The sequence below is a fragment of the Dromiciops gliroides genome, chromosome 1 (genome assembly GCF_019393635.1).
Source record: "Dromiciops gliroides isolate mDroGli1 chromosome 1, mDroGli1.pri, whole genome shotgun sequence".
NCBI lineage: Eukaryota > Metazoa > Chordata > Mammalia > Microbiotheria > Microbiotheriidae > Dromiciops > Dromiciops gliroides.
The window spans coordinates 625657199-625684074 of record NC_057861.1 but is presented as its reverse complement, the minus strand read 5'-3'; the positions used below and the strand labels follow the sequence as shown (position 1 = coordinate 625684074).

Genomic DNA, 26876 nt, shown 5'->3' with positions numbered 1-26876 from the left:
AGACTAAGAGACAAGGAAGCTGGCTCCTAACAGGATCATGTTGCTGGGTGAGCTGAGCAGGGGTCAGATTACTGGTGGGTGTGACTTCATTTCTTCACTGTCATGTGGAGGAAGTGGATCCCTCGCTCTGGAGTGCCCACAGGAAAGATCACTGCCAGCATGGGAGATCCAAGAAGATCCCGGCAAAAACGATCTTAGTTTCCCAGCTTCTTTAACACTTCATAATTCATCTCACAGGGTCACAAACCCTGACAAACCTTGAGGCTAATGTAGCAAGAAAAGATCTGTTTAGCCCCGTCTGGTGGGAATAGATAGCAACAGCATCCCTCTCCCGTGCCAAGGACTGTCTGGGAGTATGATCCCTTACCAGCAGTTCCCCAGGAGCCCTTGCAGGATGTCCGAGGGCCGGGGTGTCCGGAACACTGACCAACCCACTGTCTGGTCCTTGAAAATGCTACAGTTGATTTCATGAGGTCGTAGCCACTGCTTGACCCGCTGCTGGACACTGTCCCCTTCAGGGAAGCCCACTGACTCAGGTCCAGGAGGGAAGCTGTCATCCACAAAGTTCACTTTGTTCTGAGAAGAGAAAAAACCCAAACCCAGACACAACTACACTCAGGGGCTGGAAGTACTGGGTACTAGAACCCCAGCAAGACCTGACGTGCACTGGGAAACAAAGCAGCCCCAGCCAAACAGCACCCTCAATAGATTTCCTCTATTGCCTAGAAATTATCTATGCTCTGAGATATTGTGCCCCCTCCCCGCCCACTGGGAGGCTGGAACAGAGAGGAAGCAGTTTTCCCAGCTCAGAGCTGATAGATGTTCTGAGGTGGCCAGGTCTTATCACTGAATAAAAACTTTGAATCTAAAAAATGGCTGTGGGATGGTTCAAAACAATAAGCGCCTGTCCATATACAGCTTTATACTTTCCAAAGTAGTGTCCTATCCAAAATTCCATCTAAGCACAGAAATACTGCAAATATGTTTTCTATTTTCCAAAGGGGGAGCTAGTCTGCAGAAACACGAAGTTACCCATAAAGTCAGTAGTGGTAGTTTAATGTTCTTCCCCTTACATCAGACTCGGGGGCAGATACTAGTAATCTTGGAGGCATTCCAGTGGGCCTGGCCTAAACTGTAATTTTCCCTACACGGAGAAGTGGCATCTCTATTTCAAAGAGAGAATATGGTAGAGAAAGACTTTGATATATTATGCCATTCAACATTTGTTCCTGATATTCTTTTCTCTCAATCTATCTAAACCACTCCCTCTCCTCAACCCTCCCCACAGGACTTATATTTCCCTGAAAATATCGAGGTCATCCACCTGAAGCTCACTCACTTTTCTCCTTAACTCTACACTTCAAATCACTTTGGCATCAACTCTCACTCTCTCCCCCTCTGGCCCAAGCTCAGAGGAAAAAGTGACCCTTTTCTTTTCTCCTCTACTCATGCCCTTGCTCCTATGCCCCTCTCCTGTTACTCTCTGAGCTGACAAGCTCACAGACAACTTCAATCAATCATGCACTTTCTCATTAATTTTCAGTCTCTCCTTATCCACAGGCTCCTTCCCTGCTGCTTACACACATGCTCCAATCTCCTTCATCCTTAAAAAAAAAATCACTTCTTATCATCTCTTTAAGCTACTGTCCTAAAGGCCTCTCCTTCCTTAGACAATGAAGAAGTCGGGAGAAGACAGCAGCCGTGGGGCAGGAGCAGAAGATGCCTTAGAGGAGCATTCTCTAGGATGGACCTTCTAGAAATAACCGTCGACACTCATTCCCTTCACCTTCTTACCTTCCACAAACTTCTCAACTCCTTGCAATCTGTCTTCCTACACCATGCCACTGAAACTGCTCCCTCCACAGTTAAAAATGATCCTTTAACTGCCAAATCCAATGACCTCTTCTCAGTCCTCATCAGTCCTGACCTTCCTGAAGCATCTGATAATGGTGACTACCTCCTTCCCCTGGATCCTTTCCTCTTCCTGGGTTATGACACTGCTATTTCTTGATTCTTTTCCTACGTAGATATTCTCCTCAGTCTCTTTTGCTGGATCATCAACCATATTCCAACCCACTAACTATGGATGTACCTTAAAAGATTATGTCCTGAGACTTCTTCTATTTTCTTTCTACATTTTTCTTTTATTGATCTCATCAGCTACCATGAGTTCAACTATTATCTCTACGCAAGTGATTGCCAGATTTGTCTGTCTCTCTATCCAACCACAGTCTCTCTCAAACTTTATTCCTGCATCACCAAATGCCTGATGGATATCTCCAATTGATCTTTCACAGTCATTGCAACATGTGCAAAACTAAATTAATTTCGGGGCAGCTAGGTGGCACAGTGGATAGAGCACCAGCCCTGGAGTCAGGAGAACCTGAGTTCAAATCCGGCCTCAGACACTTAACACTTACTAGCTGTGTGACCCTGGGCAAGTTACTTAACCCCAATTGCCTCACTAAAAAAAAACAAACAAAAACAAAAAACAAACTAAATTAATTTCCTGCTTTCTCTTCCACCCCCATGCTTTCCCCTCTTTCAAATTTCCCTATATCTGGTATAATCCTTCTCTTCATCCAGATTTTCAAGCTCAAAATCATCTCCAATTCTCTATCCTCACCACCCGCATCTAATCGATTCCCAGCCCTTGTCAATTTCAGTTCCATAAAATCAATCAATCAATTTCTCTCTCTCTCTCTCTCTCTCTCTCTCTCTCTCTCTCTCTTACAAATCTGCCACCCTAGTTCAGGTCCTCCTCACGTCTCATCTAGATGACTGCAAAAGCTTTTCCTAAACTGGTCTTTCTATATCAGTCTCTCCACTATCTAATCTGGCTAGAGTACAGGTCACCCCACGCTACACCTCTCCTTAGGAAGCTTCAGTGACTCTTTCCTTCCTCTGGGATAAAATGCAAAGTCCTCTGTTTGTTTTTTAAAGCCATTCACAATCTGACACCAACCTATGTTTCCCAGGCTTATTTCATATTCTTTTCATTCACACAATTCTTTATTCCAGCCAAAGTGTTCTACATGATAATCCTGGTATGACCCTGCGTTTCCTGTCTCCATGCTTTGGTGCAGACTTTCTCTTAGGCCTGAAATGCACTCACTCTTTTCGTCTCCCTCTTAGGATCTTTAGATTTCACTGAAGCTCAACTCAAGTCCCATAAATCCTTATTTCTTCAACTGGTGGTACCCTCCCCCAAGTACTCTATGGTGAAAACTTTGTATATATTTTCTATGTTCATATTATTTCTCCCCAATAAGGTATAAGCTCTTTGAGAGCAGAGGCTATCCTGGAAAATCCCATCCTGAGTTCCAGGCATTAAATACATGATCTCATTTGAACCCCTAAAACAATACAATTATTATTAGCCTCCACTCTAGAGATAAAGAAAACAGAGGTTCAGAAAGTTTAAGTGACTGGCCCAGGGTCAGACAACTCGTTGAGTGTTGGGGGGCAGGATGTGAACACAGGTCTACCTGTTCAGGACTCTATCCACTAATTACACCAAATGGTCTGCTCCTCAGTGCTACAGATTCTATTCCCCATCAGGTGTGCTAAGGACTAAGTGGGAGGCCTGGACCAAAAAATAGAAGTTAGAAAGAGAAGTATGGGATGGGGACAGGGACAGGGATGGGACCCCTGATTTCACTGATCTGGGGAACTGCCTGACAAGGAAACTTCCAGTACAGGTCAGTAACTTCTCTGCAAACCATTTTTTTGGGGGTGGGGTGCTGGGCAATGAGGGTTAAGTGACTTGTCCAGGGTCACACAGCTGGTAAGTATCAAGTATCTGAGGCTGGATTTGAACTCAGGTCTTCCTGAATTCAGGGCCAGTGTTTTTATCCAACTTTGCCACCTAGCTGCCCCCTGCAAACAATATTCTTAAAAGGGAATTGTGAGGTTAAATGATTTATTTGAGTCACAAAGCCAGCCAGCCAGCAGCTGTCAGGCTTATGACTTGAACTCTGGGTTCTGTGGCTCCAAGGCCAGCTCTCTATCCTTTATGCCACAATATCATAGGACAGAAATTTAGAATTTGGACACAAGGGATCAGATGAGGATGAGTACTCTTTGCAGCTGCAAATGTGTGACTCAATGGGTGATCAGTGCAGAAAAGGGAACCTGAAATCAGATGGCAGAGAGAGAAAGGAAGACAATATCTCTAGAGGAAATCCAAATGAAAATGTCCAAACCTGACACCATGGAAATAGTTTCATTTCCTGTAGCTTTGACCAATAGCCTCAACGTTGGCTAGACTAGCCACAGTTAACAGCCTACTAGGGGCATAACAGTTGTTATTGTCATATTGTACTTTCCTACCCTGAACTAGGGGACTCCAGCAACAGGCTGCTTCCTCCTACTGACAAGGAAGAAGGAGTCCCTGGGCTTCACTCCATCCTACCCATTTGTCCCCTAATCTTCTGGCTTCTAAGGAGGCTTCTGGCTCAAAGAACTCAAGGGTAAGGGTCACAGATTCAAAATCCCCAGAAGGACCTTTGTAAGTAATTTTGCATTGTTGGCCTCCCAGCAAGGCCACACTTAAAAGGGATGAAAATCATTCTTGTTTTGTATTGATTTGCAAAGGGACTTACATACTTTCCTCTGTTCTTTGGCTCCAGCATCTACCAACCCTGACTGTGGGGACATTCTTCCCTTTGCTGCCTGATGTTCTTCAAAGAGAGCTTTCTGAGATGACAGGGGCTGGCTGCTTCCTGATGAAAGCTGATTCATAAGGTTAGAATAACACTCCTAGCTTTGCTGAGTCTTTCCTCATCCAGAGGGGAGCAAAGCTGCAGCAGGGATGATGACTGCTCTACAGGGAGAGGCAGAAAAAAGTGTCAGATTCGGGGCATAAAGAGGCTTTGTTTGCCCCAGGGGAACCAGGTCTAAACTCTACCTTCCCTCCTTAACCTGCCTCTCCAACCTTAGTGCTAAGAACACTGTCAAAGCACCTGAGGGCATGGAATGGGGAAAGGGATAAAGAGCAATTCAGATCAGAGAGATCATCTAGTCCATCTCTCAAATTTAGGGCAAAACCCCCCCACTCAAAATGTCCCCTCAAGCAAACTGTGCAAATGTTTCCCAGAAACACCACACCTTTCCTTAGGAAATCTATTTCGGTGCCGGCCACTTCACAACAATGTTCCTAATGTTTAGCTCTAATCCCTACACCACTACAATTTAAACTCATCCTCTTGTTCTGTCCTCAGGCAAGAAAAAGAAAAGTTTGCTTATCAAACTAGACACACTCAAAAACTTACTTAAAAATCATTGAATCTTAAGAGTTTTAAGATGATATACGTTAAAAAAAAAGACAGTATGAGAGGTCATCTTAACCAAATGAAGAGGCCCCTCTAAAATGTCTCCTGAAGGCAGTCTTCAGAGGCTGGGAGGGAACTCACTATTCTCCTGAGGCAGGCCATTCTATTTTTGGACATCATTCCAAGTTCTTCCTTACATCAAGCAGAAAACTGTTTCTTGTTCTAACTGGGACTCTAGTTCTGTCCTTCAGGGGAAAGCTGAGCAGGTCTTATCCTTCTGACAAAGATATCAAATACATAAACTACTTTGTGGGGCTGTCCCCATCCCCAGAATCCACTTCTTGCCCATCTCTCCTAGGGAATCCCCCACTTCCTTCAAGGGGCAGGTCAGGTGCAACCACCCGGCTTTTTGGTTCCCCCAAGTAATTAGTGCTCAGTCCCTCCTCAGATCACTTTGTATTTAATTAGGAGCACAGGGAAGCCCCCTGAGGGCGAGCGTTCCGATTTGTTCTTGTATCCCCAGGGCACTTTGGCACATAAGGGCACTCAGTAAGAATTCTTTCAATCAACATATACTTATTTTGCTTCCTGCCTTGCCAACCTGAATTGGAATGCTTTAATACAGTGTGATTAAAAATGTGGGCTCTTAGGATCACTTTCCAGATATCTGAAGATAGTGGCTACATGCTTCAGCCACCTACTCACCCAGCCGCCAACCATCTGCCTGTCTCCACTGCTCAGAACCTCCCAGTCTGGAGCAGCATGGACCTGGACACAACACTCTGGTGCTCCAGAGTCCATGCTCTTAGTCCCTAGGGGAGCAATCCATTCATCTCTGGAGTTCCAACCCAGCTGTACTGGTGCAAAATGTGACTGAGCCCTTTTAGGCAACTGTATCTCATGGCTGGCTTTGGATGGTAGCCCACATTGTATTGTCATATCTCATTCAGACAACCAGAACTGAGCTGGGACATTCTATCATCTGCCCATCACCATGTATGTACCATCTTGCCACTCCCCACCCTTTCTACTTCTTGCTCTGGGAACGGTAATTAAGTCAGTAGTACTATTACTTTATCATATAAATAAATAAACTCACCATCTCTGTGACTCCCCAAGATCAAAACTCCCTTCCCTGGCCACTGCTCCCCCTCCATGTATGTTGTCTTCCCCTAGTAGGATATGTTGGGCACTTAGCCCAATGGCTAGGATATTTTGTCATCGTTGTTAAGTCATTTCAGTCATGTCTGACTTTCCATGACCCCATTTGGGGTTTTCTTGGAAAAGATGCTAGAGTGGTTTGCCATTTCCTTCTCAAGTTCATTTTACAGATGAAGAAACTGAGGCAAACAGGGCTAGTTGACTTGCTCAGGGTCACACAAATAATAAGTTTCTGAGACCAGATTTGAACTTGGGTCTTTCTAATTTCAGGCTCAATGTTCTATCCACTGTACCACCTAGTTGTCCTGGCTAGGATATGGTTAAATGCTTGATAAATGCTTTTTCATTTGCTCATCCACTGCTTAAATCTTCTCTCCACCAGGCCAAATATTCTCAATTACTTAAAAGTATGTATTATATGATCCAAATGGAGAAGATTCAGTTACACTCCCCTTCAATTCAATTTAGCAACTATTTATTACATACTTACTATGTGCAGGACACTAAGTTAGATCCTGGGGATAGAGACAAAAACAGAATGGTTTCAGCCCTTGAGGAACTGATATTCTCCTGGGAGGATTGAACACATAAAAATCTAGGCAGTTGGTGGCACAGTGGACAGTGCCTTGGGCCTGAGTTCAAATCTAGCCTCATACACATACTAGCTATGTGACCTGGGTAAGTCACATAACCTCTATATGCCTTGGTTTCTATAAATGAGGATAATAACAGCGCCTACTTCCCAGGATTGTTGCAAGGATAAAATGAGATAATTAGAAAGCATTTTGCAAATCCTAAAGTGCTATATAAATGTTAGGTATATACAAATGCTAGCTATTGAGGAAGATAATTGCCCTTGGAGCTATTGCTCCATTCCTCTTGCCTTTGAGGGTCTGCATATGAGGTCAATTTACAGCTAAAGAAACCACAGTAGTTTGGAAACTGGATTTGGTTTGATTTAGGGGACAGTTACATTGCTTGATTTTTCTTAAATCTCACTGTCCCTTATTGCCAACACACTAAGAGGAATTTTGGCAGTGAAAAGAAAACTTCCAAATCTGTTTTCATCATTTATTTTTTCAATAGTGCAAGGAAACATCTCTGTCTCTCTTTCTGTCTCTCTGTCTCTGTCTCTGTCTCTGTCTCTGCCTGTGTCTGTCTCTCAGGCTTTCCAGACTCCCTTTGGGGTCTGCAGGAGCTAAAGAGTTTCTCATCTCATACATCCAGGTGAATGTATCCATGTCAGTCAGCACACACAGCAATGTCCCAAACATTTCTCAAGCCTCAACTCTTCTAAAGAAGCCTTTATAGCTTCTTTGGGGATTGGAAAGAAACTATTTCTTATACCAAGTGGGCTTCAGGGACTGTTTGCTTTTTTCTCTTTTCAGTTTTGGTTTTAAGGGTGGGTCAGTGCCAGGTACACTGTCTCACACCTGGGCCCTCCTAGAGCATCTTGGTGGATTCTGGAAAAGCCCCATCCTCTAGAAGGCTCCAAAAGGCTAAAGGCTCTATTGTACAAAGACTTAAGTACCCTAAAGGACAGAGGCCAGCCAATAGAGACTCATTACTGGATCCTTCATTTTTTTGTTTCTTTACAAAGGAGTAAAAAGTCATTAACATCTTATTAAGTGCCTACTGTGGGTGAAGCATAGTGTTTAGTGCAGTGGAAATGAAGACCCATCTGATCCAGAGACCCTAAAATTGTATCAGGTTTAGGGCAAAACTATGCTCAGAAGAAAAATGGGCAACATGAATCGTTTTGACCTTCAGGACTAGACTATATTTCTTCAAGTTACATATGCTCAATGCCGCTGGATACCTCCAGCTATAACCCAGGAAGGAGAACTTGGTAGACTGGTTGATGCTTTCAACCCCAAGGCTGTTATTAACGTTACACCCTGGGGGTGGTGGGTGGGGTCAGGGAACCAAACAAAAACAAAGCATTTCACAACCACAGGCTTGGTCATCCTGCAGGTCAAGGACTGCCTTCTCATACAAGGTGACTAAGAAAACAGTGCTCACTAGAATGCAGAGAAACTTAAAACAGAGTCCTTAACATAGGTATCTACACTTAGAGCTCAAAAGGAACCAAGAGACCTAATAGGCCAGCTCTCTACATTTAGAGATGAAGACACAGAGAGGTTAAATCACATGAGTAGGAATGGTGACAGGATGTGATCCCAGATAGCTCTGAAGCAGTTCTGTGACACCACACTTCTTCGCCACACTCCAACCTGGATTGGCATGCTGCTGCCTCCGCATAGAGCTATATGACATCTATTTTATATTAAAAAGGGACTAGAGCAGGAGATGATGGTCACTAGAACTTTAGCTGATGCTTTGGGGCGGTGGTCTCCAAATTTATTGACTGTATACTCCTATGAATAAAAAAAAAATTTTTAGTACAAATTCCCAGTGTGTATATTTACTTGTTTATAAATTATAGACATGTACTACTTTCCTAGTAATTATGTATGTTATAAAACTTTAACTAAAAATAGGAATTATTTATAAAAGGATGGGATACATATTAAATAATTTTTGAACCTGGAGTCAATAGGAAGCCACTGGAGTATGATGGGGCAGCTAGAGTGCCTGGCCTGGAGTGAGGAGGACTTGAGTTCAAATATGACTTCAGACACTAGCTGCATGACCCTCAGCAAGTCACTTAACTGCTTCAGTTCATCTGTAAAATGAGCTGGAGAAGGAAATGGCAAACCACTTCAGTATCTTTGCCAAGATAACCCCATCTGGGGTCGTGAAGAGTTGGACACGACTGAAACAACTTCGCAATAACAACTACCACCACCACCACCAAGAGCTTACTGAGTAGGGGAAAGACAGATTGTGTTTTAGGAAAATCACTTTGGTAGATGTGTGGAGGACAGATTGGAGAGGAGAAAGACACGAGGGAGGGAGAACAATTAGGAGGCTACTGCAACAGTCCAGATGAGAAGTGATGAGGCCTGAACTAGAATGATGGCTGTGTGAGTACAGAAAAGAGAATGGATGTAGAAGATGCTATGAGAGCTGAAATGACAAGATCTGGCAAATTAATGGATATAAGGTATGAAGAAGAGTGGGGAATTGAGGACGAAACCTCAAGAACCTGGGTGCTTAGAAGGATGGTGGTGCCCTCCACAGAAATAGGCAAATTTGGTAGAAAAGTTTAAAGATAATGAAGTAAGAGCTGCAACGTCTACTACAACACATCCATGTCTGCTTATCCTCTTCACTTCACATTCCCACCCCAAATAAAAAGTGGGAAGATGGAGCTCCTTGGTCACTGCCCTCTGAGAAGTCAGGAGCAAAGTAATGTGGGAGGCCAGGATAGGTCTTGGGGGGGGGGCAGCGAGGTGGGATTTTCTTAATGGTACCTGAACAGCTGCTGCTGTGGTAAGACTAAGTGTCCTGAGGAGCCGATTACAATTCATAAGTGGGGAGGTATAGTGGAAGGAGGGGGCAGAGTGAGAAAATGTTGGAGAAGAAAAAAATAGGTGTGGCAGTATTGGAGGCCAACCCCACAATGAGTTATCCTGCAGAGGGCAGAATGTGGCCCGTCTTCCTAGCTTGTGATTAGTTGATCACGAACCTCTTATAGTCAGGCCACAGTCCCCCAGGGGACCCTAGTGAGGGAGTGACTTCAGGGTTTAAGTGTGTGGGTCTTAGAGCTGGGGTATATCTGTTCCATTTCAACTACTGTCACTATCTCTTCCAGGGCCTGTCACCTTCCTCAGCAGGTCTCAGGTTACTTACATGTAAAACAGGCCTTGAAACATGAGTCACCCTTGGGCTCACGGGGGTGTGATGATGAACGTGCAGCTTCCTGTTAGGATTCTGGGGGTGAACAAGGGTGGAGTGTTTGGTTTCACAAGAGAGCTTCTCCAAGAGAGAAGTCTCAAGGGAGACATGCTGCTGAAACTCCTTGGGTTAGTCTGTTTGTCACATGTGGGCCAAATATTTGGCAGGGAGTTCTTGCCCACCCTGCAAGGGACCACTCCATGCAGGCTCTCATAGCTACTTGTGCAGAAGCGCCTCTTGAACACGAAGATCTTGTTACTTTTCAGCACATCTAGAGCACTCAGTAACTGCAAAGGGTGTTAGGCCTTTTTTTATTGATATTTCCTCACAACCCCCTGTGTGTCACCAGCTGTGCTGTACAAATAGAAAAGAGGTAAGGCACAAGGAGACTAATTTATCAACAGAGCTCTGACCACTGGAATATTATAAGGCCCTAGAGCCTGATGAATTAAATGATGAGCAAGAACAAAGACTATCAATCTCCCCACTTTAAATGGAACTCAAATATCCTTATCTAAGTCTGATGAAGATTTTCTGTGTTCTCCTCATAATGTTATTTCAATAACTGAATGAATTTGTGTGGCCTCCAAACTTCAAAACTGTTAACAGGATTTAGAGTGAGAGAAATTCCTCATTCAGGGACCAGCCCCTATAGGCCAGTTCTCCTCTGGTCAAGGAGGTAAAGGGGAAGAGGAAATAAGTCAGTCTCTGAAGGACATTGCTGATAGATAAGAATGCCCAAATCTCTTGGGTACATGCTCTTCAATCTTGAGTGGGACCCTACCCAACTAGTATACCTTATATCTGTTTAGATTATAAATAGAATCTAATCTAGGTGAATTCTTGCCCTTAGGAAGTTAGCCCATGACATTATACCCCTTCATAGGGTAATCCAGTTTATGAAGGAGAAAACCAACCACAGTAGTCTGAATAGAGATCGATTTTTTTGTCCAGATTGCTGGAGGTGTCTGAGTCTCATGATCAAGTCACATTCTCAGCAGGAGGAGCTGAAGACTTTTAGCCCACCTCCTCATTAATATGCCCACTCCCTCATTAACTGTTCACCAATCAGGACTGATTTTCATCTGTTAGTGGCAGCTCCTTTTCCGTGTGTGTGTGTGTGTGTGTGTGTGTGTGTGTGTGTGTGTGTGGGCAATAAGGGTTAAGTGACTTGCCCAGGGTCACACAGCTAGTAAGTATCAACTGTTTGAGGCTGGATTTGAATTCAGTCCTCCTGAATCCAGGGCCAGTGCTTTATCTCCTGCACCACCTAGCTAACCCCAGCAGCAACTTTTCCAAAGGTATTGAAGCATTCAGGGATCTCTATGGTTTTGTCTTTGGTTGCTGAGAGAAACCACTGACCATCAATTTATTGATAACCAGTTGGCCTAATTAATAAATCGATTGTTAATTACCTAGAAACTCTGTCTCTTATGTTTTTCATTAGTCTCAAAAGCTAGACAAAGACTTTAGAGATCATCTAGTTCAACCCTCCACAATTTAGATACTAGGAAATGGAGGACCAGAAAAGTAAAGTTAGGTTACAAGGGGCAGCAGTAGTATGTTTAAGGAACAGAACAGGGTTTGAATCCAAGTTCTAAAACTCCAGCAAGGCTCTTTGCTTTCCTTGGCTGCCAGGATATCTGGGAAGCCCTTTTTAGATGCCAAATATCAGTCCCCAACCTCCCAACACCACTTACTTGAACTGTGCTCTACAGGTTTGACTTTTGACTGTCCATAGCAGAAGTGTAAGGGCATTGTTTAACACAGACCTGCCCCATGGACTGCCCATTATCTGAGTCACATGGAATCTAGTTTGCAACCCCACCACTCAACTGAAACCACTTTCTCCAAGATTACCAATGTTCTCAAGTGTCAAATCCAACAACAACTCTTCTTTGTCCTCAACCTTCTTGAACTTTCTGCAGCACCTGCCATTGCTGACCACAACTTTCTCCTGCATAGCCTCTTCTCTGTCTTGGTTCTCCTCCTATCTGCCTGATTGTTCCTCTTCAGTCTTCTTTGTTGGCTCATCCAGGTTCCCTCTCCTAACTGAGGCTTTCCCCCACATCTCTGTCCTGGGCATTCTGGCCTCTCTATATCCTCTTTCTTGGTGACCTCGTCAGCTCTCATGAGTTCAATTATCACCTCCATGAAGATGACTCCCCAGACTATATATCCAGCCCAAATTTCACTCCTGAACTCCAGTCTTCCCTCCATTCCCAGCTGCCTATTGGACATCCTCATCTGAATGTCACAAAGGTCCAAAATGAAACTTGATTCTATTCATCCCAACCTTGGAATTCTCTCTGATTCTTCCTTCAATCTCACAGCCCATATCCAAGTTTTTGCCAAGTATTAATGATCCATCTTCCATGACATCTTTCACATATATTCCCCTTCTCTCCACTCAGATTGTCTTCATCAAGGTAAAGACCCTTATTACCTCTTGCTTGGACTGCTGTATTAGCTTAATTACTGAACTCCTTGCATCTAGTCTTAGCTTCACTTAATCCTCCACACAGCTGCCAAATTCAATATTCCTACATCATAAATATGACCCTGTCATCTTCCCTACACAAAAATATTCAATGGTTCCTTATTATCTCTAGTATACAATACACTTTTGTAGCCAAGCATTTAAAGCCCTGCACAATTTGGCACCCAACTACCAATTCCAGTCTTATGGCATATTATTCCTCTCTATGGAACAGCTATGTGGTGCAGTAGATAGAGTGCTGAGCCTGGAATCAAGAAGATGTGAGTTCAAATCTGGCCTCAGAAATTTATGAGCTGCATGAGCCTGCAAGTCAATTTACTTCTGTTTGCTTCATTTGTAAAATGGGAAAAATAACAGCCCCTACCTCCCAAGTTTGTTGTGAGTGTCAAATGAGGTTATAATTGTAAAGTGCTTGGCACAATGCTGGCACATAGTAAGCACTGTGTAAATGTCAGCTAAGATCATTATTGCCATCATCATTGCTGATATTATTACTCTATTCTCCACTCTAGTCAAATAGGCCTGGTAGGTAGTTCCTCATTTATGTAGCAGACTATTTCTTGCTTCCATCCCTTTTGAATAAGTGGCTCCCCATGTCTGGGATGTACTCCTTCCTTTTCTCTTGTCTCTTAAATTTTTTCTAGTTTCTTTCAAAGCACAGATCAGGTGCCACCACCTATCTAAGGCTTAAAACAATGTTTTTTTCTATTATCGGGGACATTTTATTTACACTCACCTAGCATAAGATCACAAACAAACAGGAGTCCTCTTATTCCTTATTCTGAGGCTCATTTCCCATTTGATTTTCTATGGAAGCTGCAGGATCCTGAAGAGCAGCCCTTCAGCCATGGGTGGGTGGTATAGTTATAGCTGAGCCTTCTGCCTCTGGCTTTCTGAATGACCTTGGGTGAGTCACTTCCTTTCTTTGGTCCTTAGTTTCCTCATCTGGGACATAGATGGCCACGGGCAAAATGGAGTCACACCTTCTCAGAGCAAAGATCAAGTCCTTAAGAACCCAATCCCTCTTCAACCTTGGTTATCAGCACAATCTCCTCTTCTGAAATTAATCTGTATTTACTCATTTGTATAAGTGTAGTATCTCCAGCAGAAAATAAGTTCTTTGAAAGGAGAGTGAGGACTGTTTCATTTTTATCTTTTTATGCTCACTGTTTTAGCACAACAACTTGAATACTGTGGGCATCTACTGGATTGAATAAGTAACCCACTGAGGCCTCTGAGACAATTAGTACTCCTATCCCCCACCACATGCTTCTTCTCCCGCCCTTCCCCTTTTTCCTTTCCCCTTCTCTCCTCTTCTCTCTCAGAATCTTTGTGTCTCATGCCTCTCTGCTCTTTCTCTTTTTCCTTGCCTATGAAGTCCTCATTCCACTGGTCCCCATGAGTCCTGCTTAGTCTCACTAGAAGCTCTCAGAGCTAAAGAGGTTGCTGTACCCTGGACTAATGCACTGCTGGTGCTCTGGAAGTGTAATGCCATGACCAGAATCATTCCAATAATCCAATAGAATTCCAATAAGATTGATCAAACAGCAAATGAGGAGACACAAGAAGCAGAGAAATCCTTTGAGCATCTCCTCACCACCAGCTAGCCATTCCAAACCATTCCCTCGTCCCACTGCTGGAAGTAAATATCTCCTCTCCACTACAGAGCAGAATATTCCCAAAGCAAGGACACACACCACAGGGGCAGCTGCCTGGGAGCAGAGGACCGGGCACCTTGGCAAAAGTCAGACCGATGATAGGGGGATCCGCTTTCATCAGGTTCTTTGGAGGGTGGGAGAAATCATTCCATCCTTTACATGCCTGGCACTTCCTGCTTGGCATTATGGCTGAGCAATGAACCTCCAAGTCCACGTGATCTTGCCACACTTGGGTCATCAGTATTCTTCAGCTTGATGAGTTCTGGCCGCCTCATACTCTCAAGCCAAACCTACCATCTACCTTCTTCTCAGATGGGATATGTCAAAGCAACATAAGTTCAAAGTTAGAAGGCACCTCAGCAGATAATCCAGTTTGACCTATGTCTGAACATGAATCCTCTGTACAACATGCATGGTAAGTGGCTATCTGATCTTTGTCTGCAGACCACTAATGAGGTGCCATGTTATAACAGGTTTAATTGTTGGGAACGTTTACCGCAAATAAAGCCTAAATTTACCTCTTAGTAACTTTCAACTAATGCTCCTAACTCTGCCTTCTGGGGCCAAGCAGAACACATTTAATCCCTTTTCTATATCACAGCCCTTCCTTCAGACACTTGAAGATAGCTCTCTTAACCCTAGCTGAGTCTTCTCTTTTCTTTCTTTCTTTTTTTTTTTGGTGGGGCAATGAGGGTTAAGTGACTTGCCCAGGGTCACACAGTTAGTAAGTGTCAAGTGTCTGAGGCCGGATTTGAATTCAGGTCCTCCTGGTGCTTTATCTATTGTGCCACCTAGCTGCCCCGAGTTTTCTCTTTTCCAGGCAAATCATCCTCAACTCCTTCAGTGGATTCTCATATGGCAGGATCTCAAGGCTGTTTATCATCTTCTGGACATTCTCCAGGTTATCAATATCCTTTCTCAAATGGGGCACATAGAATTTAGCACTACACTCCAGATAGAGTCTGACCAGAGAGGTATTTAGCAGGACTATCACCTCCTTAGTGATCACCTCTCCTCAATGCAGCCTAAGATTGCATTCACTTTTTCTGCATGTTTTATCATACTATAGATTTATATCAAATTTACAGTCAACTAATAACCCAGATTTTCCTAGATGGATTGTTTTCTAGCCAAGTCTCCCCATCTTGTACTTGTAAAGTTGCTTTTTTTGAACCTAAGTTTAAGACTTTATATTTACTTCTATTAACTTAAAATAGTTGACATTTATACAGTACTTTAAGGTGCACAAAGAAATGTACATATTTCATTTGATCTTCACAACAACCCCTGTGAGAGGTGCTATTATTATTATTTCCATTTTATAGATGAGGAAACTGAGGCTGACTTGCTCAAGGCCCTCAGGGACTTCTCTGAGGTCACACAGTTAAGTATCTGAGGCGGGATTTGAAGCCTGGTCTTTTTGACTCCTCCAAGTCAAACACTTTCCCCACCTTCATGCTGCTTTTATTCTAACAGATTCACTCCAGTGTTCTAGTCTATAAAGATCTTTTGTTCTGACTGTAGTGTTTAACATGTGATAGCTTTCCCTCACAGCTTTGTATTATTCTACACATTTTATAAGCATGTCATCTATCCCTTGATCCAAAGTGGTGATAAACTCTTTTTTGGGGCAGGGCAATGAGGGTTAAGTGATTTGCCCAGGGTCACACAGTTAGTAAGTGTCAAGTGTCTGAGGCCAGATTTGAACTCAGTTCCTCCTGAATAAAGGGCTGGTGCTTTATCCACTGCATAACCTAGCTGCCTGCTGTGATAAACATTTTCAACAGCAGAGGTCAACCATGAATCCTGGAGGCACTTCACTAGAGACCCCCTTTTCAAGATAACACTTAATAATTATGATTATTCTTTGGGTTGTCATTCAGTCAGCTCCAAATCTACCTAACGGTACTAACATTTAAAACACATCTTTCCAGCTTTTCACCAGAGACCTTGGAAATTCTTTGTTAAGGTCTAGTGTTGTTTAAAAAAGAAGAGGAGATGTTTGGCGTAAGATCTGTTCTTGATGAAATTATGGTGACATACTAATCACCATTTCATTTTCCCTAAGTTCACTAACCATTCCCTTAATAAAACATACTAGAATTTTTGTCAGGAATTGAAGTCAGCCTCAATAATGTATAGTTTGCAGACAGGGTTCTTCTTTTTTTTTTTAACTCTGATATCATTTGCCCCGATTCAGTTCTGTAGTACCTTCCCTCTCATGATTTTTGGGGGGAGGGAGAGGGGGTGGGGCAATGAGGGTTAAGTGACTTGCCCAGGGTCACACAGCTAGTAAGTATCAAGTGTCTGAAGCCAGATTTGAACTCAGGTCCTTCTGAATCCAGGGCCAGTGCTTTATCCACTGTACCACCTAGCTGCCGCCCCCCTTTTCATCCCTTTATGATCTTTTAAAGACTGGGGCTGAAGGTCAACAATCAGTCTCCAGTTTTTTCAACCCAGGGGATGTAGTTCCTTTGGGCGTTATTCAATCCTTATTTTGGTATCAATTTTCTATTAGCCATCTTTGTTTTAATCTTTCCAGTCCAAAGATCATTGTCCTTGGCATAGAATACATAAGGAAAGGAAGAGCTGAGCAAGTCTGCCTTTTTTCTGTCATCACAGTCTCATCCTTGTTGAACCACAGTTTCTTCCTTTGATTTTCTTCTCTTCTCCACTATAACTTTAAAACAAAACCAAAACAAAGCCTCCCTTTTGTCAAAGCTGAGTCCATTCCAGGCCTCATTTCAAGTCAGCATGCCATGAATGCCCAAGATGTACAAGAGCCAAGTTAGACTGGTCTGGAGAGGAGAAGAGCAAAGATGCCCACAGCCCGCAGGTCTCATAAGTCAAGTTATCACCCCAGACTCCCTTCTGAGCACAATAACAAAGTCACAGGCAAACGGAGAGGATTCTAATTGCTCTCCTTCCAGGCTTCCTAACTGGTCTCTACCTTGTCCAAAGTCCTTGGGTTATATCAAGTGCGCACGTTCTTCCCTCTGGGCTTTGCCTGACACTGCATGCTGATTCCTCAAAGCTCTTTTTCTTGGCAATGATTCTGACTTAACAATGGGGTGGCAATATGACTAGTCTGCAATTAAATCATTAAGTATCATCAGAAAAAAACAAATATAAAACAAAACAAAAAAAAGCCTTTTGATGTCTGAGCAATGGTGAAAAAAGAAGAACTGGGCTCAGTGGCTCATTCTGACTCCAACAGCTGTTGGTGTTAAACCCCACAGCTCTCTCTGAAATAAGCCCTACCTGATGCAGACCCTGCACTGATCAGCTTTGTAGGGGATGATGGCTAGCCTGCAGATGAGCAAAACCGCATCTGACAAACACTGAAGGAGGCCAGTCAGAGGAACAGGGCAGGCTTCATCAATGGAGATTCCTGTTAGACCAGACTGCCCAGTGACTCTAGCAGCCAGGTCACTCCTCCAGAATGCTTTCAGGAGAGACTTTGGGGACGTGTAGTGGACTTCACCCGGAGCGCAGGCCAGCCACTACACTGAGTTTGGGCTGACGTGCTCAGGGTCTAAGGGGATAAAGGCCAGTGGAAATTAAGCAGCCAGGCTCATGAAAAATCAGTCACTGGACTTCATGGAAAACATACTCTGCTTCTCCCTTCTACTCCCTTTTGGTTTTGTTTCCATGGAAATGGGAGTCAGGGTGTGGGGAAGGATTCTGAGCATGTGCACTGCCGACAGATGCTTCTGTTCTCTTAGGCTCATCCCGGTAAGAGGAGGTGGCAGTGGGTGACCAGGAGGGGGAGGGCTGAATCCAATGCAGACTTTGCAGTCAAATAGCTCTGCTGCAGCTGTATGACTTGGAAATGAATAATTGGCAAGGCTTGCCAATTGTATAAGGGCTGACTTTTGGGGAAATTTAAAGACCCCCCCCCCCCCAAAGCTGAGGGTTGGCTGGTTAAAATGACCTTGAGGCCACTCCATCCTAAATTTCCTTTGATCTCGTGATTCTATTTCTGATTCCATGTGACTAAGATTGGGGAGATTAGGGGCTAAATCAGCTTTCCCCAGGGGTGAGGGAAGATATTACATGCCTTCAGGTGCTGTGGGCCCCTGAAGGGAAAAGCCTCAGACAAACTCAAAGCTTACTTCTCATACATGGAAATCAAAATTGGACATTCAATACAGATAAAAAATAAACATGCTGCCTATATCTGTTATGAATGACGTGATGGTTTGTTCCTCAGTTCCCCTGACATGCAGAATCACTTTGGTCTTTTGAAAAGTGGCAGCTGACCTAGCCCAGGGCCTCAGGCATTTCTTAATGACTGGGTCAAAGCCCTGAGCCAAAGGAAGAGAAGATGGGTGTCTGCTGAAACCAAAATGTGGTGAAATGATATGGCAAAGTCCCATTGTGCAGCATCAAATGCCAGAGTCCCGGAAGACAAAGAGAGAAGAGTAAGGAGTGTGAGGAAGGGGCAGAAGTAGTAAAAATGGAAGAAGCAAGGGCTGAGGAAGTGGTGAGGAAATCGAGAGAAGAATAAGGAGAGAAAGCGAAGAGTCAGAGGAAGGAAAGACAAAGAACAGAAAGGCTACAGTACAAGGAGGGGACAAGCAGGGTAATGTCTGAGGCAAAGCTGAAAGACCGAAAAGAGAGGGGATCTTAAGAAGGTTAGACCAAACTATGGCTTATTTCTGGGGAGATGGGAGAGCCGAGAAACTCTAAGGGAACAAGGGGCCTGGAGTCCCCTCTGAGGATGCTTCCCTCCCTTGATCTAGCCCCTGGGCTGCCTGCTGCCCCCCATACTTGCCTCCTGGCAGAAGGTAACGATGTTTTCCCACAGAGCCTTGGCCTCGCCCTCATCTGTCTGCCGTCGCTTCTCCACATGCATGCTCTCCCTGCGCGTCAGGGGCTTGGCTCCTTTGCGCTGGGCCACGCAGCCCTGAGGGGTGTGGCAGGCGGCACAGTTCTTGGCCTTCACCTCGTTGAGTAGGGTGCAGGCTGGGCAGGCCCACTCAGGGAGCGGAGGGGGTTGCGAAGGAAAGAGACGGGCAGCCTTCCGGGCGGAGGGAGCCCGGCTGCAGCAGCACTCCCCGGTCTTGTCGGCACTGCAGTCTGGGCAGCGTGCGGCTGGCTCCCCTGCAGAGGTCCCGCTGCCATGCTCCTGGAAGCCATGCAGCTTAGAGGAGCCACAGACCTTGCACTTCTGAGCCACGGTGGGGTTCTTCAGGGTGCACCTGGCACACGACCAGGTGGTGAAGTCAGGGCTGGAAGGGCTAGCTGGGGTGAACCGGACAGTGTCCCCAGTTAGGTCAATGACATCATTCCCCTGAGGGGCACCACAGTTCTCGCACCTAGAGGTGCCTGAAGGATTATGCAGTGAGCAGGAGCTGCACCTCCACGGAGGTGGGCTGGCTTCCGCCTCTTCCTCCAGCACGCTCAGCCGCTTGGTCGACAGGATCTCTTGGAACCGAGTGGTGGTGGGTGCTCGGACCTGCCCCTGGGGGGACCCCTTGGGGCCGGGGGTAGCTGTGGGCTGGGAAGCCTCAGGCACGGGCGGCTGCAGCTGGGGAGGTACCTCCCGGCGGCTTCTAGGAACTGGGTTGTTCTGCAGGGTTGGGGAAAAGGGGCTGAATGATGGCATTTTGGGGAGCTCTTGCTCTGTAGCAGCTGGATCTTGATTAGCCGAGGTGGAGTCAGCCTCAGGAAGATCCGTGGGGAGGCTGGGCTGTGGAGTGGAAGGAGCAATGTGGAAGCCAGCAGGGGTGACGACCTCAGGGACCACCAGGGCCTCTGGGGGGATCTTGGGCAGAGAGAGCTTTCGTGGGCCTCCGCAGGCAGAGCAGGAGTTGGCGACAGGAGTGTTGTGGAGGGTGCACCGCTGGCACGCCCACCCGCTCTCAGGTTCTCCTTCTTCAGGGCTTTTTCCTGCCGATTCCCCAGCCTCCACCTTTAGCACGGCTTCCTCTTTGCAGCTCCCCTTGGGCTCCACTAAGATGGTGGGGGGCTTGGGGAGTACCCCATTGAGGATGGGGAGCGGGGACGTCCCTGGCAGAGGCTCGGGAGTAAAGCCGCATACCTCACAGGCCTCTTTGCCCAGATAGTTTCTGAAGGTGCAGCGGGCACAGGGCCATTTCTGCTCTTCCACGCTGAGCCTCAGGATGTGGTTAAGATCAGGCTTCTGGCGGGGGGCCTCACAGATGGAACACTGGCGCTGGCCGGCGGGGTTCAGGAAAGTGCACCGGGTACAGGACCACTCCCGGACTGCGGCCATAGAACCCGGCGAATGGGTGTGGCTGCAAAAGAAGGGACAGGTGTCATTTCCAGCAAATAAGAGCCTGGTGTGAATGTGAAGGACTTGGGTTCCCAGCCTCACAAGATTCTGAGGGTATGGGAATCCAGATGTGCTCAGGCTCTCTTAGAGCTGGCTGTCTCCAGCTCAATTCATGCTTTAGGGCTGGCAAAGTTGAGGAGACCTGATTCATACCAGTAGAAAGAAAGCTGTAAGATGAAGAGACTATAATCTTGGGGAAGGTTTGCCCTCGTGCTGCCTGGTACCAGGGAAACTAGATCGACAAGTAGAAGTTTGCAGGGGGGGATGTTGGGGAGAAGCAGGTCAACATAAGGAAAAACCTCCTAACCATTAGAGCTGTCCAAAAGCAGAACAGGTTGCTTCAATGAGCCTGCAATTTCCTGGTCACTGGAGGGCTTCAAGAATCAATTCATTTGCAAGCATTTATTAAGTGCTTACTATGTATCAGGACTGCTGGAAAGATGAATGATAATTTTCTAGGGATGCTATAAAGGGAGGGGGAGGAGGGAGATTACTGATTAAATGATTTCTAAGGTCTCTTCCAACTTTATGATTAAATTGTTTGACTCTACTAAGAACCAATTCAATCACCCATTTCCTCCCAGACACTTCCTGGCTGTCTGAACCTAAGCAATTAACAACCGCTCTGTGCCTCAGTTTCCTCATTTGTAAAATGAGGGGAGTTGGACTTGTTGGTCTCCATAGTCCTTTCCAGCTACAAATTTATGATTCTCCCACTGTGTAGAAGCCAAATAATTGTCCTGAAGCAACCAGGGGTTAAAGAGTTTCCACACTCCCACATGAGGCCCAAGAGGCCTCTCTGAAAGGCCAGCAGCCTCACCAAAGTTTCAGTCATCTGCTCCTTCTCTCAGTCCCCCCCATCTACCTTGCCCCTGAGTCTATGAGCCCTTCCCAGTGGAGGTGAAAGAGACAGGAAAAGGAAGGTCCTGAGACTGACTCACAGGCCAACGTGTATTGAAGCAATGAGCAGCAAGTGAGTTTGGGTAGGAGTAGGTGAAGACATGAAAGAGGGAGTACAACTGGAAAAACCCAAAGTGGGGAAATAAAAGGAAAAAGGAAAAAAAAGAGAAAAGAAGAGTCAGAGGAAGAGCTCAGTGGGCCCCAGCTGCCACCCCGGGGGGGGGGGGAAGCCCGGGTCAATCTGCTCCCATTCCTATACATATATTTTTGCTTGTAGCTTCCCTGAAGGCCAAGGGGTCCCTAACCTGGCCTTTCCCCAGCTCTTTCTTACTCAAACCCTTATCCAAGGGATGGCTTCAAGGTTTCTGAGTGAGCTGTGTGACTACAATGGCACATCCAATCCCAGAGTCACAAAGATAATGTCAATAATTTTATGTTTATAAGCGGATTTCCTCAGAACAAACCAATGAAGTGGGAAAAGTGAAAGTATTCACCTCCATTTTAAAATAGGGAAACTGAGACTCAGTGAAGTGAAATGATTTACCCAGGGTCATACAACAAGTAAGTGGCAGATCAGAACTAGAGCTCAAACCGAGGCTGTCTTTTTGGGCTCCTTCTGGTGCCCCATCCAGCCTATCTTCTCATTTGGTATTCTTTCCCTGGGTTTTCCCACTGGCATGGCAAAGTGGAAAGAGCACTGAATTTGGAGTCAGAGGATGTAGGTTTGAATCCTGATTCAACTACTTATTGCCTGAGTGATCCTGGGCAAGTCCGTTAATGTCTCTGGGCCTTGCTTTTGAAAGTCTGTAAAATGAACACATTGGACTAGATGAATTCTGAGGCCCCTGTCAATGATAGAAACTATGAAAGCCTCCCAGGGCAGTGGCTATGTCTGATTCTGTATTCTACACAGCGGCTAGCTGACTACTGACATTCGATAAAGGTTTAACTGTAAGCGATAATAAAACAACAGCAACAATAATGACCTCCAGGGTGGTTATGCTGTTCTTGGCAGGGTAATATTCCTGCTGAGCCAAGACAACAAAGCCCAACTATCGCTGCACTGTCCCCAAAGAACTAAGCTCTCAACACAAACCTTTTCCCCCTCTGTAACTCAGTTTTCTCATCTGTAAAATAGATCATTTCTAAGGTCCCTTCTAGATCTGATATTCTATGGTCAAAGGTCATGGCCAAGCTCTTAAAAGTCTAGGTTTTAATGTGGAATCCTAAGTCAGGGAGCACAGCAGAAAAAAAAAATGACATCTACGACCACTTGCAAATGAGGCACTTCATAGGTTGGGATGTTAGATATATTTCAGACAGCCATTCATTCAATAAGAGGTTGAATGGGGTATGTAAAAAAGATGATGGAGTGTTCAGCCTACAGAGTGGATCCCATAAGACCACAAACAACTGATCGGGAGTGGGGAGAATACTCAATGGAGTGGGGCAGCTAGGTGGCGCAGTGGATAAAGCCCTGGATTCAGGAGGACCTGAGTTCAAATTCACCTCAGACACTTGACACTTATGTGTGATCCTGGGCAAGTCGCTTAACCCTCATTGCCCCACCAAAAAAAAACCACACACAAACAAAAACAAAAAGACTCAATGGAGTAAACTGGTGGTATGGCTATCTGGACAAAGATGGAAACGTCCAATGTGGTATCAGTACTGGTTACATCACAACAAAGAGATTATCTACAATATTGTAGATGGTCTTTGATAATTGTTTGATAATGTTGTGGCAGAAGAATCTTACTGGCCTAGTGACACTTTTGGGAATGAATTTAGACCAGTGCTCAAATGACAGACATACACTATCTACTACCCGATTTATACCCGAAGCTTTTCCAGAACTAGTGTTCCATTGGCATAGCCTTCAAGAACCCATGATCGCCATTATACCATGATGAAGCAATGGAATAGAACTTTAATGGATGGAGTGACAAAATGGATTTTTAATTCTTCGATAATATGTGTTTCTTTAAGAGAGAGATGGAGAGATAAATGAGGGTTAACTTTTTGTGGAAATATAAAATAAAAATGCTTTAAGACTTAGTTTCTTACATGAGTCCATTTACTGAGCATATATATATGTAAACATATATATGTATATATATGTATGTATATATTTCAAGAGCTTTTCAACTGGGCAAACTTGGAAAAAATTGGTTACTCTCCTTCTTTAGGACATAATGAGAGAAAACAAAATTCACCACTTCTCTCCAAGAACACAAAGCTGCTGCTTAGCAACCCCATAGGGAGGCTACTCACTTCAAGTATTTCTGGTTTGTGGAACCAAAGAATTTCCTTTATTTCTTGGCTCTTGACACAAATATTCAAAGTAAAGAAAATCCCCTGGCCAGTGACCAGCGTTATTATTGTGATTACTTTGGATCCTGGGTTTTTATATGCCTCTGTGACTTGGGGTATTGGGCACTTACACAATAAGCAATATATACAGTCTATTGCAAAAATTCTCATCTAAATCACATCTCCAGGCTAATGGTGAATATGCGCTGATGAAGCTGGGGGAGGGGGAGAGTTACCACTGTCAAAGATGTAGAAAAGGTTCTCCCACTTTCCACCCTTCATTTTTTTTCGGGAAAAAATGACTTGGCAAGGGAGATGAGGTCAGTGGAGCTGAGTTTATGGGGGAATGAGTTGAAAAAGCTATGGGCAAAGGATAGAGAACTATTATAGTCCTAGGGTCAAGGGGTGGCCGCAAGGGGACAGGTGGACATGAAAACCCAGAGACATATGATGAGGCAGGAACCTCTGGAGATAGTAGATCTATTCAAAAAAAGAAAGAGAATTACTGTGAGGAAAGCCAGATTTGCCTGGCTTTCACCTAGTAGTGGTTAGCAGGATGAATCTTAGAGTTGGAAAGGCCTTCACAAGAGTACAATCTATGCTCCTGACCACACCCTTGAAAAATGATTATCCAGCCTCCCAAGAAAGCTCATTCCCTTCTCAAGGTCCCTGGAACATCTTGACTAGTACAGGACAGAGAGAAAGAACATAATAACCTCTGTTCAGAAGGCATAAAATGGAGATATGTATGTTTACCAAAAGTGTTTGCTTCTGTCATGGGTGATGTCTTACAAAGACCCAAAAGGAAGAGGATAATGACCCTTAGATGACCTTTAGATTTTCTTGTCTGTGAATAATATTGCTTTGATGGCCCTGAGCTCCAGAACATGAAAGGATCCCCATGATCAGCCACAAGATTACTTGTGATTCATACAGAACCAACTCAATGGGTGTAAAATGCCTATTGGCTAAACTGTGATATACCTATGGGTGGTCAGCTTGTTGAACCAAGCAAGATATCAGTACATACTTGGGCAGCAGATAGATGCATTGTAGACAGTCAACAAACTGAACGGCAGAAAGAAACTAGGCTAGCATTTAGGAAATTGCACATTACTTATAATAATCACAGGTATATGTGTAAAATCATATGCTACAGAATATTTTCAGTGATTACCTACACTCCACAAGTGGAATAAGGGATTTTTTTTCTTCCCAGATCTATAATTTCAATGGTACAGAAAGCACCTGAGGAGGAAACTTCTACCAGTGGAGTTGAGGCAACTGTTCTGCAGTTTGTAGCCTTAAGAGAATTGTTTAGGGGTTCCTGAGAGGTTGAATGACTTGCTCCAAGTCACAGAACCAACATATGTCAGAAATGGCCTTGAACCTGCATCTTCTTGACTTTGAAGCCTATCTCTGTCCACTGCCCTACACTGCCTCTCACATCTAAGAGATATCATCTGGGTCTAAGAAATGTGCAATTAAAAAAGGAGGTGAGATAGTCATGAGATACAAGTGAAGGATAAGAGATGTCTAGCCCAAACGATCCACTGGCACCCTCAAAATTAAAAAGATGTAGAGAAAGGCCTCTAATACATTATGTGGTTCCTTGCTGCAGGATCTATGAAACAATGTAAGACAAGAAGGAGAAGGTGTGGATGAGTTGCGATCTGAACAAGTGGAAGGAATTGCACACTGATGAGGTCAAAGAGCCACTGGAACACAACACTTCTGCAAGTAATATAAGGATTAGCCTCCTTCTACATAGGAAGAGACTGAAACCACGAGAAATCAAATCATTTGTCCAAGGTCTCACAGAAAATTGGCAGCAAGATTTGGATCGTCACATGTGGTTGCCCTTTTGCGAAGGCACATCCCTCTTATCCCCACGGGGCTTCAGTGTGAAAGGAGGCACCGGGGTGAGTGGTTTACGGCGAATGTCCAATTCTGGCCTTGCAGGTCGGCTACTTTCCAGGGCCCAAGGAGCCAATTTAATTTACCAGTATTTTCTTAATTTCATAGGCCTTTGAAGCTGTGTCCAAGAGGCTATAAAGACACTCTGGTTCAAAAGCAGCAAGAAGGCTGGAGATGCAGAAAGAAAGCTGCTGAAAGAACACACCACAGATCTGGGATTGGGAGCCACAAAGCCAAGTGTAAAGGCTGCAGTCCAACTCCAGAAGGTGCCCACAGCTCCAACTATCCCCTTCTTTGCATGAGCCTACTGCTTGTTCAGGCCCTAAATACTTGGCTACAAAAGCCACTTAGAAAGCAGGAGAAAGCAAGAAGGAACAAGACCTCTCTGTTTATACTGATCCAATGGGAGATGGAAGCTAGAGTGGATTTTCTGGGAAATTAAGATTACATTTCCCCCCTGAGATTATATTTCTTCCTTGAGGTCTAAGAGCTCATGGGAGGTTCAGGCTAGTGTTAGTGTACTGTAATCAGAGAAGCTATTGAGTAAACAAGGAAAAACAGCTCCTCACTGGGGGCCATGTCCTAGAGTGAATGGAATAATATTATGATGTGACAACAAACAATTCAATCTGGCTAAACCCACATTCTCTCTTAGAGAGTCCTAGATCTCTGGCTGAGAGCTGTCCTGGTCATTCTGGCTTAGACTCTACAGAGACTTCAGGAGGCAACTTCATTTTGACTAAAACAATGACCAGTGTGAGGAAATGACAAATAGCACAAATCAAGTTAAGACCCATAAATACCCCTTGGCTCAATCAGAACAGACTGCCTCAGTGTGAGAGGATAGGATGAGGTGGTGTCAGGAGCAAAGCAATAGAGGGGCAGACCTGGTTTCACCTCCCAAGAGAAAAGAAAATAATATTAAGCTCAGCTGTATTGCCAACAGGGACTCATCACAAGTATGCCATAATATTTAATTAAGACCTTCAGGCTGGCCAGAGGGTCCCAATCGCCTGGGAGAATAGGGGAACTATGGGCAGAGTTAGGGGGCA

At 44.7% G+C, this 26876-nt stretch overlaps 1 protein-coding gene across 3 annotated transcripts in view; it reads right to left on the bottom strand.

Moving 5' to 3' along the window:
• CAPN15 (calpain 15) overlaps positions 1–26876 on the bottom strand; it is a 112807-nt gene that overhangs the window by 14208 nt on the left and 71723 nt on the right. For all 3 annotated transcript variants that reach the window (XM_043975686.1, XM_043975689.1, XM_043975688.1), the window contains 2 exons: positions 19171–20656; positions 368–576 (listed from right to left, as the gene is read on the bottom strand). In XM_043975686.1, the coding sequence (XP_043831621.1) occupies positions 368–576; positions 19171–20656 (1695 nt within the window). The remainder of the gene's footprint in view (positions 1–367; positions 577–19170; positions 20657–26876) is intronic.